This window comes from Lynx rufus, unplaced genomic scaffold (genome assembly GCF_022079265.1).
Source record: "Lynx rufus isolate CCGP_SWC_20201006 ecotype Redwood Valley unplaced genomic scaffold, mLynRuf1.p SCAF_5, whole genome shotgun sequence".
In the NCBI taxonomy this organism is placed as follows: domain Eukaryota; kingdom Metazoa; phylum Chordata; class Mammalia; order Carnivora; family Felidae; genus Lynx; species Lynx rufus.
Genome location: NW_025814867.1, coordinates 143,131,510 through 143,148,478, shown reverse-complemented (window position 1 = coordinate 143,148,478; position 16,969 = coordinate 143,131,510). Strand labels below are relative to the sequence as shown.

General features: G+C 40.3%; 1 protein-coding gene across 1 annotated transcript; it reads left to right on the top strand.

Annotated features, from left to right (window-relative positions):
- Positions 1-2,877: 2,877 nt before the first annotated feature.
- RWDD2B (RWD domain containing 2B) lies at positions 2,878-15,095 on the top strand. The gene is made up of 6 exons (XM_047098878.1): positions 2,878-2,967; positions 7,071-7,249; positions 12,745-12,971; positions 13,054-13,121; positions 13,246-13,608; positions 14,216-15,095. The coding sequence occupies exons 3-6, from the start codon at positions 12,765-12,767 to the stop codon at positions 14,448-14,450; spliced, it is 873 nt and encodes a 290-aa protein (XP_046954834.1). The 5' UTR covers positions 2,878-2,967; positions 7,071-7,249; positions 12,745-12,764; the 3' UTR covers positions 14,451-15,095.
- The last annotated feature ends 1,874 nt before the right edge of the window (positions 15,096-16,969 follow it).

Here is a 16,969-nt window from a genome sequence, read left to right as displayed (position 1 = left end):
TATTTTATTGGCGCCTGCGCGCGGCTCCCTCCGGAAGTTCAGATTCAGCTGCTCGGAGGAGTCTAGCAGTTTTCCCCACTCTGGTTAACTATGAGGTTGTTTAAATGCTTCGGAAGCATAAGTACCTGATGGTGGTCAGAGTATTGGAATCTCCTTGATGGGTTACCTTATTCATATTACATCTGAAGGCTGGCCAAGAGGGTGACATTTACATTTCACGCAGTTCCCCTAATTCTGTCCGATGGACTTCTAAAGTTAAGTACGTATATTGTCTTGAACTAATCTTGCCGAGGGAGGGTAAATTTTTCAAACATTTACTGTGTTCGTTTTCAAGATATGTACGTGCCGAGCCCCTTGTGAAGTGAATTAAACAAACAGGCTCGCTGCCCTGGGGTTTATTTAGTCTTCTACAGAAGACACAGTAATCGCTTGGAAAAAAAAAAAAAAAATGCAAGCGCCAGTAGAAAAATAGGCAAGGGATATAAACAGGTAATTCACGATAAAAGGACACTTGGTCTTAAAAGATATGAAGAAATGTTCATCCATATTAGTGAGCAGATAAAAGTAGGTTAAGATAGTGGCGTCCTAATCTGTCGAATTGTCCAGAGTAACAATGGTTACATTTGGCTTTTGGCGCGGGGCGGGGGGGGGGGGGGGGGGGGCGGAATCTGGCTTTCCTGCTCTTTACTGCTGATACAATTTTTTAAGCTTTCTTCATTAAGGTATCTTAGCACACAGGCATTTTTATTTTTTCCATTCTAAAACACAGCCTTGGGGACATTGTACCACCTGCTCTCTCTGCCTAGGAATGCTGCTCCCCATGATATTCTGTGGTTGGTAATTGTAATTCTGTTCACACCTTAAAAGTCACTTTCTCACAGAGAAATTGGCTGGGCAATCTAGGTTATATAGCCACCTGATCACTCACATCACTTTATTTTATGCCACTACCCAGCAGTTGTCACTATCTAGTATTTTTTTCTCATGTTTACTTATATATTTCTCCTCCCCCCCCCCGCCCTAATTCCCATACATACACAGAAATGTGCAACTGTAAGCTTTGAGAGATGAAACATCTTTGTCTTGTTCACGGCTCTCTCTTGTACCAGAAGTGTTGGCAACATAGTAAATGCTTAATGCTTATTGAAGGTCATTAGAAATGAAAAATTTTACAAGAGTGTTCATAGTAGCCTTACTCATAATAGCCAGAAAACTAGAAACAGCTCATGTTTTGAACAAAAGAATAGGAAAACTTTGGTGTAGTCTTATAATGGAATTCTAAGCAATAAAATCGATAGACACAAGAATATGGACGAATCTTCAAAATATACTGAAAGAAGCCTTATACAAAAATACCTACTAATTCCATGCATGTGAACAGGCAAAACTAATTATGGCAGGAAAAACTCAGAACAGCGGTTCCCTGTTGGGGGTTTGGAGGGGGACTGACTAGGAAGGAGCATTTCTAGGGTGCTAATAATGGTCTATATCTTAATAGGGTTTGAACTACAAAGTCGTATGCGTTTGTCAAAACTCAACCAATATACATTTAAGATGTGCATTTCACTTTTACCCCAAAATAAAAAAATCAAATATTTAAGTCTGTTATACATGCTGAAGTATTTAGGGAGAAGTGTGCTAATGTCTGCAAATTGCTTTGAAATGGATCAAAACAGATGGATGGGATGAATGGATTAGATACATGACAAAGCTGGTAGAATAAAATGTTATGATAGTGTCTAGATTCATGATAGTGTCAGTGTCTTAACCTTAGCACTATAGACAGTTTAAACCAGCAAATTCTTTGTTGTAGAGAGATGTCTTGTGCATTGCGGAAGTTGAGCAGCATGGCTAGGCCCTACCCATTAGATGCCAGAAGCACTCCTCCAGTTGTAACAACTCAAAATATATTCAGACATTACCAAATGTCTTCTGAGACATTTTTGCCCCCCCGGGGGGCAAAATCGCCCACCCTTTTTTTCCACACCCTTAAGAATTGCTCCTGTTTCACTATAAAATTCTCTCAACTTTATGCTTGAAATTTTTCATAGAAGTTGGAAATACGTTTAATGTATACAAAAAATACAAAAAAATACATTTAATGACATTGGAAAATGCCCACAAACCACCAAGTAAAAGATGACGCCATGAAAACACATGTACTAATCCTATTTTGGGGGGGGGGGAAGTGCGAGTTATTAATACTAGTGAATATCAGCGTTTACCAAAAAATCTTGAGATTTCTAAAAATAAATAACATCACAAAGAAGAAAGTGCATTACCGATATTTAGACTGTGAAGAAAAATCTAAACATTACTCTCATGGTGGAGTCGCCTTCAAACTACCCTTTTATTAGCCGAGATAAAGTTCTATGCATGCACATGGCATTTCCTAAGGTCGTCAGCCACAACCACCATCCAGGCTCACCTCTCCCTAATGCCTTGCCATTCAGGGGCCAACAGCATCCCTATTGTGTGGGAAGATGTTAGGAACGCAGAACAGGGGGCCCTATATCTACGTACCGAAACCCAAGCTACATTAAACCGAATGATTCCTACACAGGCTTGAATTTGAGGAGCGTTAGTTACTTTAATAGGCCATTCCTTGACCCAGGAAACAGTGCTAATACTTCTCCGTGACAGTGGCAGCAGCTGGCAAATCCCCATAGGGTAGAATAAGAAGAACTCTATGACTGAGAACAGAGCGGAGCCAAGAATCCCAGCCACCCAGCAGGTGCCAGGACCAACCGGCCAGCATCACTGGGCTTCCGGGGCGCGCGGCCCCGAGCGCGCGCATGCGCCAAGCCGGGAGGGTGTCGTCTCACTTCCCGTAGGCCGCCCCGCTGGAGTTTGCGGGCTTCGGATTGCCTAGCTCTGGAATTCTGAGGCTTCTTCTGGATGAGACCTGAGCTGTTCGTGCAGCCAGAAAATCCGGGGTTCCAGCACGGAGGGGATCTATCGCTCCAGGTGAGGTTTCCGTCTACTGCCACCCAGCCGCACCGGGGGTTTCCCATGTTGCGGGCCTGTCTTACCCTAAGGCAACTTGGCGACGTAGTGGCACCGCCTTCCAGCGGGCTACACGCTGCTCATTGGTTAGAGCAATTCCTGACACCGCCCACAGCCGGGACCACCCACCCCTTCTCCATCCGCCACTACCCCCCGTGAGGGTCAGGTGTTAGGGGCGACGGCGCCTGCGCACAGGGCTTCGGTTACGGGCTCCAGCCGCTTGCCCAGTGTCAGGTCGTGTGCAGCCTGGCCCCCATCCCCTCTGTAAAATAAAAATTTGCGAGGAAAAAAGAATGACTCCACTTAGGAAACTCAAGTTTTATTCTACGTTTGTACAGCATTCATTGAAATCTTGAGTAAGAAAATTCTCTTCAAGATTTTTTTGTTTGTTTGCACTGAAATCTCATCTACGGAAATAAGTTTGACAAGTAAATTATATATTTGTGACATCACTCCCAGAGTTGTCCGCACACGGGTCTCAAACTTCTTTGCTGGTTCCATTTCATCTTCCAGACCTCCAGACTCTGTGGGACTTCCTCCCAACTTCACTCACTCCCTGAGTGACCAAACAAACATGCCTTTATTGTATGTTGGTTACTCCCAAAATTACATCTCCACCTGGATACCTCATAAAGTGCATAATTACATCTGTCTGCTGAACATCTCTACTGAATAGGTGTCTTAATAGGCACTTCATTCCATATTTTCTTTTTTTAATGTACTGTTAGAGAATTTTTTTTTATTTTTTTAATGTTTATTTATTTTTGAGAGAGAGGATGTGTGTGCGAGGGGGGAATGACAGACAGAGGGAGAAAGACAATCCCAAGCAAACTCCATGCTGTCTGCACAGAGCCCCACACGGGACTGGAACTCACAGACCATGAGATCATGAGCAGAAATCAAGAGTCAGCTGCTTAACCAACTGAGCCACCCATCAAACTCAGGACTGTGAGATCATGACCTGAGCAGAAATCACAAATCACAGGCTTAACTGATTGAGCCATCAAGGCACCCCCATTCCATAATATTTCTAAAACCAGGCTTCAGGTTTCCACCATTTTCCCTACCTAAATAAATGCCAAATCCATTCTTCCAATCTCTTAATGCTTTAGATTCATTCTTCAGTCCCTCCCAGTCTCTTCCTTGTAGTCACCTTTAGCAGAGAAGTGGTCCCTGACTACCCTGTGTACAGTTGAAAAACCCTCTCCTCCCTCCTACCCACTTGTTCCTTATCCCCTTCATCTTCTTCAGTCTTTATCCACTAGAGATACATATTTGTTTTTTGTTGTTACGGTCTTCTCCCACCGAATTAAGTCTCAATGATAGCAGAGATTTTTGTGTGATTCTTGTTCACTGTTATAGTCTTAATGCCAAGGACAGTGCTTGACACACAATAGGGACTCAAGAAACATCTGTGGATGAATAACAAATAACAATCATAGCAACCACTTTTATAGTACTTGCTGTATCACCACACATTGTTTTCAGCACTTTCCAACATCATCATTTAATCCTCAAGTGACCCTATCATTCCCATTTTGGAGATGGGGAGATCGAGGCACAGAGAAATTAAGCCACCTGCCTAAGGTCACACAGTTGGTACGGGCACGTTGGCAGTCTAAGTCACAGAGTACATCCTTAAGCCACTATGATAAAAAGCCAAAGTAAATTCATTTCCTCTAATAGCCATCTACCCAGTTGTTTCTTGGATTCCTTTTAAAACAGATTAGGGGTGCCTGGGTGGCTCAGTCAGTTAAACGTCTGGTTCTGACACACAGGTCATGATCTCACAGTTGGGTTCCTGAGTTCGAGCCCCATGTTGGGCTCTGCACTGACAGCACAGAGCCTGCTTAGGATTATCTGTCTCCCTCTCTCTCAGCCTCTCCCCTCTGTGCACTCTCTTTCCTCTCTCTCTGTCTCTCTCAAAAATAAACATTTAAAAAATAAAACAGACTAGAAAAGATATTCATGGAATTCCAGTGAGGTCAGGGATTTTAAATACTTACATGAATATTTTTTTTAATAACAGAGCAAATGCTTAAGGTAGCATGTCAAATGGAAATAGGGTATAAAATTATACGAAGTCACTAGTAAAGGAAACATTGTGTTTAAGGGAGGGAGAAGTGTTTGCTGCTGTAACAGTTTTTGAAAAGGCCTAAAGATGGTGAGTAGCTCTGGTAATATTTAAACTACTTAAATTGGGGTGGTTTGAGGACAAACCAGGGATTCCTGATCTGTGTAGAAGGTCTAGGGAAAAAAAATGTTCTGGGGTCAAATAGGTTTGGGACACTCGGTATCCTAAACTTCTTAGAAATTCACAATGCATATTGGAATGTAACAATAAAGACCGAGATGCCACACACAAAAAGTGTGCCCATATAATTTACTTTCCAAACGGGGTTATTTTTGTCTAAGATAAATGCTAAACTAAGTTGGTACAATGGCATGACTCATGGTCACCCTAAAGAAGCTTGTTAAACTTTGTGTCATTCAGCATTTCCAGAACTTATTTAAGCCCAAAATGCTTTGTGTAATTTTTTTTCCCCAGCATGGCAGTGACACCCTGATAAACCATGTTTTAATGACTTTAAGTTGAAAAAGCATTGGGATTAGGAATGATGTGTTGGCATTGATTTATGCTCTGATCTGTGGAGATAGCCTATTGTGTGCAAGAGTGCCTCAAATTTTCCTGATTCCTATCCAGTTAATCTTAATGAACTTAACACCCCACCACATTTAGTCATTCTCATAATCCTTGAAGTGTTTGTGACAGAACCCATTACTGTTACTGATCTGCCACCTGTGAGTAATTGACATTTCTCTTTAAGTAGAACTTTTTTATTCTTTAAAAGTACCGTACAGTGAACTAGCTCAATTGTCAACCAAATACCATTTTCTGATATTAAAGAAATGATCAGTTATATTGGATGGAATAAAGAAGATTTGAATAACGGAAGAGACATGTTGCTAGAGGGCTTGATAATGGATCATCCAAGGCACCTTCGTGACCTGGATCCCCTCTACATGTGCTGGTGTTTTGTGCTACCAGTCTGTGAAACTAACAGCCAGATCACCAACTGGGATGAATTCACTCCACCCAGTAGCTGTCAGGGTCTTGGGCTAGTTTGCCATCAACTGAGGGAAACCTAACACACCCGGACCCCTCCTCTCAGACTGCAACCCTCTCACTCAATCACAAATTATGTGAACATTTCTCTATTAGATAGTTGGTACCCTCTTGAGTGTCTTCATAGACCTCTGTTAGACACTGCATACAATATGTATAATGACAGTTTAGCGCATGAGTTGGTGGAGGCAGAGTCCAGGTAAGAGGAGTCAAGGTTCTAAAGGGAAATAGATATACACTCAACTTTGAAATTTTAAAGAGACTGCTTAATGAAGGGGCTGTTTACAGAGGTATGGCCAGGTTTAAAGAAACGCTTACTACCCCGAGGCCTGAAAGGTCTGCTGGCACTGAGGAAGAAGGACTGCCCACAAAAGCTATGGTCTGAAGGGGTCACAGCCATTGTTAGAATCCCACCCAAACAGGAAAGGGGTAGTGAAGAAATACCCTAGCCTCTTTCTCCTGCAATCCTCCTCCTTCCTGACGGGGCATTAGCTGAACCTAACCATAAGAAAAGCAGAAAAGTTGAACGGTATAGGCTGCAGAAGTCAGTTTTTCAGAGTCCAGAGCAGGGAAAAGAAGGACCAAGCATGTGTTTAGGGGACAAACAAAAAGTAACTAGCACAAGAGATAATTGTCCAAATGATGAGCCCCTAACCAGGCCTTGGTGGTCAGAGTTGTGAGGAAGGGACAGGTTCAGGCCCATACCAATTTAATTGTGCTTTCCTGCCTCACAGACCTTTCTTCTCTCCCCACTATGTCTCCTTCTCCACTGGTCTCAGCCTCTCTTCAGGGTTTGACTCAGATCCTGTCTCCTTACTTAAATCTTTCCTGATGGCCCATTTCATTGATCGTGCACTCCTCTTAATCCCCACGATAATGCCTACACTGGTCATTTAACGCTTAGCCTTTTTATCTTCATTGTTATATATCTTATTAGATAATACGTCCTGATCCTCAAACTAAAAAGAAAACCCCAGGAAGGAATGAAGGATGAAGCTCTACATACAGTAGTTACTCAATAAACGTTTATCAGAGGTGAGAAGAATTCCATGAAGACAGACAGGATTAACCAAGATAATGGTGTTTGATTTCACAGAGTAAATTCTCTTGGAGAAGGTAAGCCATGTTTCCTTTGCAGCAGTGGGACTGAGCTCTGTTTTTCTTTTCAGATGTGTAACCTTTCTTTTTTTCTGAATTCAGAAGCACTAAATAGTAATCCTAAAACTTCAAACAATACAGAAACATACAAATCAGTCCTTCCCTTCTTCCCTCCACCCACATTTATCCAACTGTTCATAGTTTGGTAAATTCTCTTTCTGACTTTGTTCATGTATGTGTAATGATACAACAAGAATAGTAAGACCATAATTGTTTATATCCTTCTACAATCTACTTTTTTTAGGTAACCATGTATCATGAACATCAGTGTTAATATACATTTTTTTAATGATCTCATGATTTTCTACTATTTAGATACATATTTATTTAACTTATCTATTGTTGAACACTTAGGTCATTTCTGATTTATTGTAAATAATAAGCAGTGAACATCCTTACAAAAAACTTTTTTTTATACAATGTCTGATTTTTTTCCATAGGTCAGCTTCACAGAATTGGAATATTTAGACCAGTTTTTCCTATAGCAACTTTTTCTTCTGTGACACTTACCAGACATTAACCACCTTTGTGTGTGTGTGTGTGTGTGTGTGTGTGTGTGTGTGTGAACACATGCCAATTTGATAAGTTAAAATTATCATGTTGGGGGGGACTTCCACTTTTGGAACAACATAATAGGTATACTTTTCCTAATTTGTCCTGCTAAATACAACTAGGAATCTTGAACATTATTTCTAAAGCAAACACAAAAGAAATGGAGAAGAAGGCAGATCAACTAGGGACCTTGGGACCCAAGGAAGGACACAGTGGTAACTTCCTTCGGTATTCTTTTTTGCCTCAAATATCCCAGACTTGATTAAAGAAGCAGCAAACCAGAAATACCAAGGGTACAGACCAAAAAAGAATTTTAAAGCCCCCAAAAAGCCTGCTCTCTCTAAAGTACCAAGAAAGGTGTAGCCAAGCAAGATGGAAAACATTTAGATAGTTAAATGCTCTACACCAAGCAAATAGCACAGAAAACACTGTAGCCTCTACCTGACCGACACCAGCAAAAGGAGCCTTGATTCCATCGTCACTGAGCTGTAATAAGCACTCAGTGCCCACTCCTTGTCAGGATGGTACCAAAAACAATATGATTAGGGACCCAGGACTTTCCTCCCTGCCTGGTGATAAGAAGGACCTTACCACAGTTTTGGTGTTAGACCTGTGTCGCATCCATGTCAGACCACATGGGGAGCCTGTACTTCCACTCTCATGCAGCAATAACAAGGCATCTCTCCTTCACCCAGCTGCAGTGATGTCCAAAAGGCCTAGTGGGGAGTCCAGATTTTCACCACCGCCTGTCAGTAACAAAGGATCCCCTCAACATGGTGTTAGCAGAGGCCACATGGGTAGCAATAAGGAGGCACTCCCACCCCTCCCAGCCATAAGTCCCCCATTTTTTTACCCTCCTTTCTGGAGCAGTATCAGAAAAAATATGCTAAAATGGAAGATTTGAGTAGTGTTCAGTCTCATAATACCTAAAATGTCCAGATTTCGATAAAAAAATCACTCACATACCAAAAACAAGGAAAATCTCAAACTAGGTGAAAAAAACAAAAAATAGATGTCAATGCCAGGATAACAGAGATGGTAGAATTACCTGACAAAGATTTTAAAATACCCATCATAAGTCTGCCTAGCTGGCTTAGTTGGAGGAGCATGGGACTCTTGATCTCGGGGTCATGAGTTCAAGCCCAATAGTGGGTATAGAGATTACTTAAATAAAATAAATAAATAAATAAATAAATAAATAAATAAATAAATAAATAAATAAATCTTAAAAAATAAACGAAACACCTATCATTAAAATTTTTCAGTGAGCAATTACACACTTCAAGCAAAAAAAGCAGGGGGTGGTGCAGCTGGATGGCTCAGTTATTTGAGCGTCTGACTCTTGATTTCAGCTCAGGTCATGATCTCACAGTTAATGAGATCGAGCCCTGAATCAGGCTCTGTACTGTCAGTGCACAGAGCCTGCTCAAGATTCTCTTCCTCCCTCTCTCTCTGCTCCTCCCCCCCGTCTCTCTCTCAAAATAAATAAACAAGAGTCTCAGTAAAGAAATAGAAGATATAAAGAAGAACCAAATGAAAATGTTAGAGCTGACAAATGCAATAACCAAAATTAAAGACACAGTACATAGACTCAACAACAGAAGGAAGGAGACAGAGGAAAGGATCATTTAACTGGAAAACACAATAATAGAAATTATACAATCTAAACAATGGAGTGAAATAGGCCAAAAATAAATGAACAAACAATTTTAAGAACATGTGGGACTATAACAAAAGATCTAACATGTCATTCCAAAAGGAGAGGACAGAGCTGAAAAAGTACTTGAAGAAATGATGGCTGAAAATTTCCGAAATTTGTCAAAAAGCATAAACAGATTCAAGAAATTGAATGAATGTCAAGCACAAAGAACTCAAAGAAATTCAAATCAAGACATCATAGTCAAACTTCTGAAAACTAAAGACAAAGAAAAGGTCTTGAAAGCAAGCAAGACATGAACCTTAGCTATAAGTTTCAAATAAGAGAATATTTCTTGCCAGAAACTGGGGGCCAAAATAAAGAGGCATAATATTTTTCAAGTGCTGAAAGTAAAGAATTGTCAACCTAGAATACCACATCCAGTGAAAATATCCTCAGGAATGAAGGGTAAATCAAGACAATTCTAACATGAAGGAAAACTAAGAGAATTTGTCACCAGCAGACCTACCCTAAAAAAATGGCTCAAGTAAGTTCTCTATATGGAAAAGAAACAAAAAAGGAATTATTATGGAGGAAATGTCATGAAAAAGGCAACAGTATGGTCAAATAAAATGGGTTTCCCTTCTGTTGAGTTTTCTAAGTTATACTTGGTGGCTGGAGCAAAAAGTATAACACTCTTGTGGTTCTAAATGTATACAGAAGAAAATTTTAAGGTCATTATATTACAAATGGGGGAAGGTAAAGGAACATAAAGTAACAAAGTTTCTGCACATCAAACTGTTAAAATAAGACACTGGTGATGTTTTACGTGTGTGTGTGTGTGTGTGTGTGTGTGTGTGTGTGTGTGTGTGATGTTTTATATAGGTGTGTGTAGAATAACCACTAAAAGTTATAAAAGAAATGCAAAAACATTATACATTAACCAAAATGGAACTCCAAAATATCTTCAAGCTACAAAAGACAGGGAAAAGAAAACAAAGAAATGAAAAATATAGAAAGCAAACAGAAAATAAAATAGTTGACTTAGGCCTTAACATATCAGTAATTGTATTAAATGTAAATTGTCTAAATACAATAATTAAAAGGCAGAGATTTGCCCCCCTCACCCCCACACAAACCCATATATACAAAGAATTATCTGGTCTGAAATATCAATAGTTCCAAGATTGAGAAATCCTAAACTAGAATCTTGTTAAGTCTAGACTCTAGACTTTCAACAAAGTCATGTTTTCTAGCTGCTTTCTAAGGCACCTAGTGCTGGTTCCTGAGCCTTCCTAAAGTTCTGCAACTTCCCTACCCACCTGACCAAGCAGCTAATAGAGGAAAGAAAGCTGAAATGTAAGTTAGTTATAACTCACTTGCCACTTTCCACCTTTCAAAATTTTGTTAATGGCTTTTGTTACTCCTTTTCCCTTTGTCTTTGAGAATTTATCCTTTTACTCTCATTTTAATGGGGTCACAGAGAAAGGGAAATATTTATATAAGACTCATCCTCCATGTTTTGTCAGAAGTCCCCACACTTTTTCGGGAAAATGCAATTAAATTATCTTTTAAAAAATCCTACTTGGGGGTGCCTGGGTGGCTCAGTCAGTTTAATGTCCGACTTTGGCTCAGGTCATGATCTCACGGTTTGTGGGTTTGAGCCCCAGGTTAGGCTCTGCACTGACAGTGTGGAGCGTGCTTGGGATTCTCTCTCTCTCCCTCTCTCTGCCTCTACCCCACTTGCGCGCGCGCGCTCTCTCTCTCTCTCTCTCTCTCTCAAAATAAATAACTAAACATTTTTTAAAAATCCTACTTGATTAGCATCTCAGTAACCTTTATAAGCCTGGAATGAGGAAGACTTCTCTAACAAAGATTCAACATCCAGAAGCTATGAAAGCAAAAGTTGATGAATATGCCTACTTAAAAACTCATGAGTGGTACACACAGACACAAACAAAATACCACAAAAAAAGACTATTAGAATTTTCTTAGGGTTGCCTGGCTTGCTCAGAAGAGTGTGCCACTCTTGATCTCAGGGTCGTGAGTTCAAGCCCCATGTTGGGGATAGAGATTACTTAAATAAATCAAAAAAAGAATTCTTTGTTTTTAAACAGGAGAGGGGTTACTATGTAAAACTTAAGCTTTAGTATGGCAACTTTTGGAAGACAACTTGGCAATATCTGCCAAAATTTTAAATGTTGTACCTATTGCTCCAGCAAGCCACCTCTACAAACTTACCCTTGAGTACACAGTATTAACAGTTTGCCAAACTGTATATCTAAAAAGAACTTCTATTGTAGAAGTGTTCATAACAGCAAAAGTGTGGATACAACCCAAGTGCCCATCAATAGGTAAAGAATGCAATAAATCATGACATGTCTGCATGATTCAGTCTGACAGTCAACCACTAGAAAGAATGAGACAAACCCCTATGTACTGACTGTGAATAGATCTGCAACATGTATTTGGAGGGGAAGAAGTGGGGGGGGGGAGATATGTATATGTGATCCCTGTGGGTATACTTTGATTATATATCTCACTTTTTACATACATTTAAACTTTATACCACCGTCTATTTTCTATAGAGGTATATATGTCATGCCTAAAATGTTTTGTTTCTGAAATACCAAAACTCTTTGCCTTGGACGGGAGACTTAGGCAGATAGAGGAAGAGATCACCAGCAGAAACTGTATCTTCATTTTTCAACCTTCTACCATTGGACTTTTTTACCTTGACCTTTTTTTTGTTTTTTGTTTGTTTGTTTGTTTGTTTGTTTAATGTTAGTAGGGGTTACTTGCACTGTGGATTATTAGCATTTATTTTCTCTTCTTCACAGTCTTCTGCTTTTTAAAAACCAGTAAACACTAATATTAAGAGAAAAATATTTACCATCTACATAACTAACTCTACTCTATTCATTCTAGGTTTCCAAAGTAACCAGTCATAGCCTCTCTCCTGGCTATATCATTGATATGACTCTTGACTACATAATTAGTTTACTTCAAGGAAATTGCTCATTGTGGTAGCTCAAGATGCCAGATCAACTATCTAGATACAGAGGAATTTGGTGCCTGGTTATTATTAGAGTTTTATGGCTTTCACTGGATTGGCCTATGGTTTGGATTCTTAGTGTATTACATCTGTTTAAATTTCATGTTTTATGAAGAAATCAAATACACTTTCAATAAGTACCTATATTGATCTATTAAGTTCTCCCAACATTGTATTTATAAATTATCTCTCTTATCCTCACCTCCTTAGAATTTTACAGATATCCAAAAATGATTGGGATTGAACAGGCAGAGGCCCAGCTCTCTGAGCTAGACCTGCTCGCCAGTATGTTCCCCGGTGAAAACGAGCTCATAGTGAATGACCAGCTGGCTTTAGCAGAAGTGAAAGATTGTATTGAAAAGAGGACAATGGATGGACGATCTTCAAAAGTTTACTTTACTATCAATATGAATCTGGACATATCTGAGGAAGAAATGGTAATTCAGTTTGCTTTTGGAAGAACTAAAATATATCAAGACTTAAAACAGCACTTAGGACATGTTCTTCCTTTTTTATCAGGTGATGTTTTCTCTGGCCTGTATTCTTCCCTTTAAATACCCTGAAGTTCTGCCTGAAATTACTGTCAGGTATGTTACAGAAATTGGCCAACATTAGACTTCAAATTTATCTGAAAATGAAAGCAATTCTTAAGTTTGTTTTATGTTGCAAGAAAATTGATTTAGTTTTTGTATTCCATATCTTTTCCATCAGATCAGTATCACTAAGTAGATCTCAGCAGACTCAGCTGAACACAGATCTAACTGCATACCTGCAAAAGAACTGTCTCGGAGATGTCTGTATATTGAATGCCACAGAGTGGGTTAGAGACCATGCTTCTGGCTATATCAGCAGAGACACCACACCTTGCCCTGCTCCAGGAAGTACAGTCCAGCCAGTTGATCTCATTCTCACAAGACTGTGGATCTATAGCCATCACATCTACAACAAATGCAAAAGAAAGAATATTCTAGAGTGGGCAAAGGAGCTTTCCCTCTCTGGATTTAGCATGCCTGGGAAACCTGGTGTTGTTTGTGTGGAAGGCCCACAAAGTGCCTGTGAAGAATTCTGGTCAAGGTTTGCTTTCACAAATTTTGTATGCTGGGTCAATAATTTTAGTAGTAAACAGGATACTAGAGATGAGGGAATTAGTATATCCCTGGGATTGTACCTTACGGGGATTCAGTCTCAAGTCAGTGGATAAGACAGAATTTACACGTGGTTGGCATCACCCCCCCTTCCCTGACACAGTGCACATAGGAGATGTTCTATAAACAACTGTTGAATTGGGCCGCTGCCCAATATGCTATGATCCCCTCCAGTTCCGTTGATCTGATTCTTCTTACTGATGTGACAAACTGTGCATACCTATGAAACAAAGGGATTTCTAATCTTCTCATTTCTGTACTGACTTCCTAAATGGATTTCTAAGACGTCCTCTTGAGAATCTGAGAGCAGTTTCCACATTTCTAAAATGTTGATATGAGGCGGTAGCAATAAATGAGTTTGGGGATAGGATGGTGACCAGCATCATATTTGATTAAAACAAATCCCTGTGAGATAAAAGTAGGTTTCTTTACTTCCAGGAAGAGGCATTGCTAAGTCTGTTATATAACTTGTATTTTCAGTGCTCTAGAAGGCAAAACAAATTCTCAGTATTTCTACTTTGAAACTTTCTTTTCAGACTCAGAAAATTAAACTGGAAGAGAATTTTAATTCGCCATCGAGAAGACATTCCTTTTGATGGTGCAAATGACAAAATTGAAAGAGAAAGAAAATTTTCATGTTTTGAAGAAAAAGTATTCAGCGTGAATGGAGCCCGAGGAAACCATATGGATTTCGGTCAGCTGTATCAGTTTTTAAATTCCAAAGGTTGTGCAAATGTTTTCCAGATGTTCTTTGGTGTGGAAGGACAATGACTGGGCAGAGGAGTAGTTGAAAGTATTTTGTCACTGTTGGCCTTTCAACTTTTCCCCCCACTGTCTCTTGAAAGATGAAGTAATTCTTTTTTAGCCCCCTTCCAGAATGTTAGGGGGGAAAAAAGAGGGGAAAAAGGTAGTATAGCTGAAATGTATCTGTTAAAAAGATGTCATAACTGAAAGGAGAACTGTTTTAAGTATAATCTTAAAATCGTTGATAGAAAGTTCTTGACATAGAAATTACCCATTTTGAAAGAGAAATTAATTACACCAGAGGGAGAGGCAGGTCCAGCTTGCCATCTGCTCCCACCTGTCCCCCCAGCCCTGCTTCCACTAAGAACCTGGAAAAGCTAGATGTTCACTCTCCCAGCCTCTCTTCCACTAGGGGTGGTCTCAACACACGGCTTTCGGTGGGGGACTACTGGGGAAACTTCTGCTTTCCTGGTCAAAAGCACAGATGCAGCGAGGGCACCTCTTCTTCCCCTTCCTGCCACAGACACTACAGAAAAGGCTGAAGCTGCAGTAGGGCAGGAAGGGCCAAGAAAACCACAGAGATGCCCGTCCCCACGTTGTTGAGCTGCCGATCCAACACCAGCCCCTGCCTATCTCTAGACAGCTTGTTATGAAATAAAACCAGTTTCATTTTCTGTGCCTGTTACTAGCAGCTGAAAGCCAGATTGCCAAGTAGACTTTTCCCAAAGTCTTAGTTTTGCATCTACCCAGCCATTTGATACACAAACAGGTGAAAGTTTTTCTTGAACAGAGTTGGCAGTTCCTCTCTATTTTGGTATACTTCCCTTGTCCCTGTCCCTGGGCTTGCCTCACAGAAGGCTGAGGCACCAGAGCTCAAACTTTTTAATAGATTTCAACAACTCATCAGATTGGTAATTTACAAAATTTGGTGTTGGCAAACTGGATCAACACATTTTTCATACTGGAAATGGCTTTCTATAAATTTAGTTTCAGCAATTGACCTAGAGTCAAATAAACACACTACCTGGTTTTTGTGGCCCTCCATAAGTCAGTTCCCAAAATACTTATTAAATAATACTTACTAGCTGCCAGCACTCCAGTCAGTACCGTGCAATGAGTATTCCTTGAAGATTCAAACTTGGTTAGAGGAATGGGTGGGGGCGGGCGGGGGCAGACACAATACATTATTTATCTTAGTAAAAAGTTGGAGGCAACCTATGTGCCCATCACTAAGTGAATCAGTAAGTGCAATATGATACATATGATGCAATACTATGTAGAATTCAGAAGGAATAAAGTAGAACTAACAAGGCAATGTGAGTAGATCTTAAATATAAAGGTGGTTAAACACCATTCTGTAAAAGGAAGGGAGGTATATGCAAAATGACCTCCAAAAACCAAGGCCCTAAGACTGAAAAGGCCAATGAGTCCAGCTTGACAAGAAATGGTTTATTAGGGGGACTTAAGGACAGAAGGGACAGAAGCGTGTCTTGGATGGCCACAACATGAGTACATCTCCACAAGTCCATCTTTTCTAGGACCTACTTTTTTACAGCCCTGGAGGCTGGGAGTATATGCTGCAGGACCACTCAGGAGGAAATACCTGAGAACAGTTGTATCTCCAGAGGACATCAAAGATGTTATGCCCCAAGGATCTACCTAAGGGTGTAGTTAGACCAAGAGAAAGAATGGGGAAAGGTGGCCTGTGCTCAAGAAGGCTTCAAGTCACAGAGTGGTCATCATGGCAGATTTGTCCAAGATATTTTAGTCTGCTTCACACAAACACAAATAAGAATCAGAAAGGTATTTATAGCACAGGGCCTATATTGGATGAACACTTATGCACCTCTCCAGATTCCACCCCTACTGCCCATTGTTGTGTCAGTTGCCCTGTAAATACCAATCCTTCCTTTGCTGTCACAACAGTCAGATGGACCAGCTGTTCATGTAGAGTGAGTCCTCCAGTCACTTCCAGATGTGAATGAAAAAGCCTATAGAGCAAAGGATCTGACATCCCTAGAAGCCTTCAAAGGGGCCAGATGATGCAGTTACTTTTAGCAGGACCAAAATGCTGAAACTTTTTCAGTCTTTGTACATTATTTTAATTTACATACCACATTTCTATGTACAGATAATCTCAAGTGTAACATACAAACAATGAAATTAAGTAGCTTTATAAGTTCTCTTCCTTGAGACCTTCTGTCAAATTTAGACATTAGATTATTAAGACATAGCAAGAGGGATGCCTGGGTGGCTCAGTCCGTTAAGCAGCCCACTTCAGCTCAGGTCATGATCTTGCGGTTTGTGAGTTCAAGCCCCACATAGGGCTCTGTGCTGACAGCTCAGAGCCTGGAGCCTGCTTCAGATTCTGTCTCCCTCTCTCTCTTCCCCTCCCCCACTTGCACACGTGCTCTCTCTCTCTCAAAAATGTTACAGAATTTTTTTAGGTAAAAAATGTTAGAGGCATAGGAAACATGGCTTCCTTAGACTATTACCAATGATTACATACTTGATATATAAACATCCTTAATAGGAAAAACTGCTTG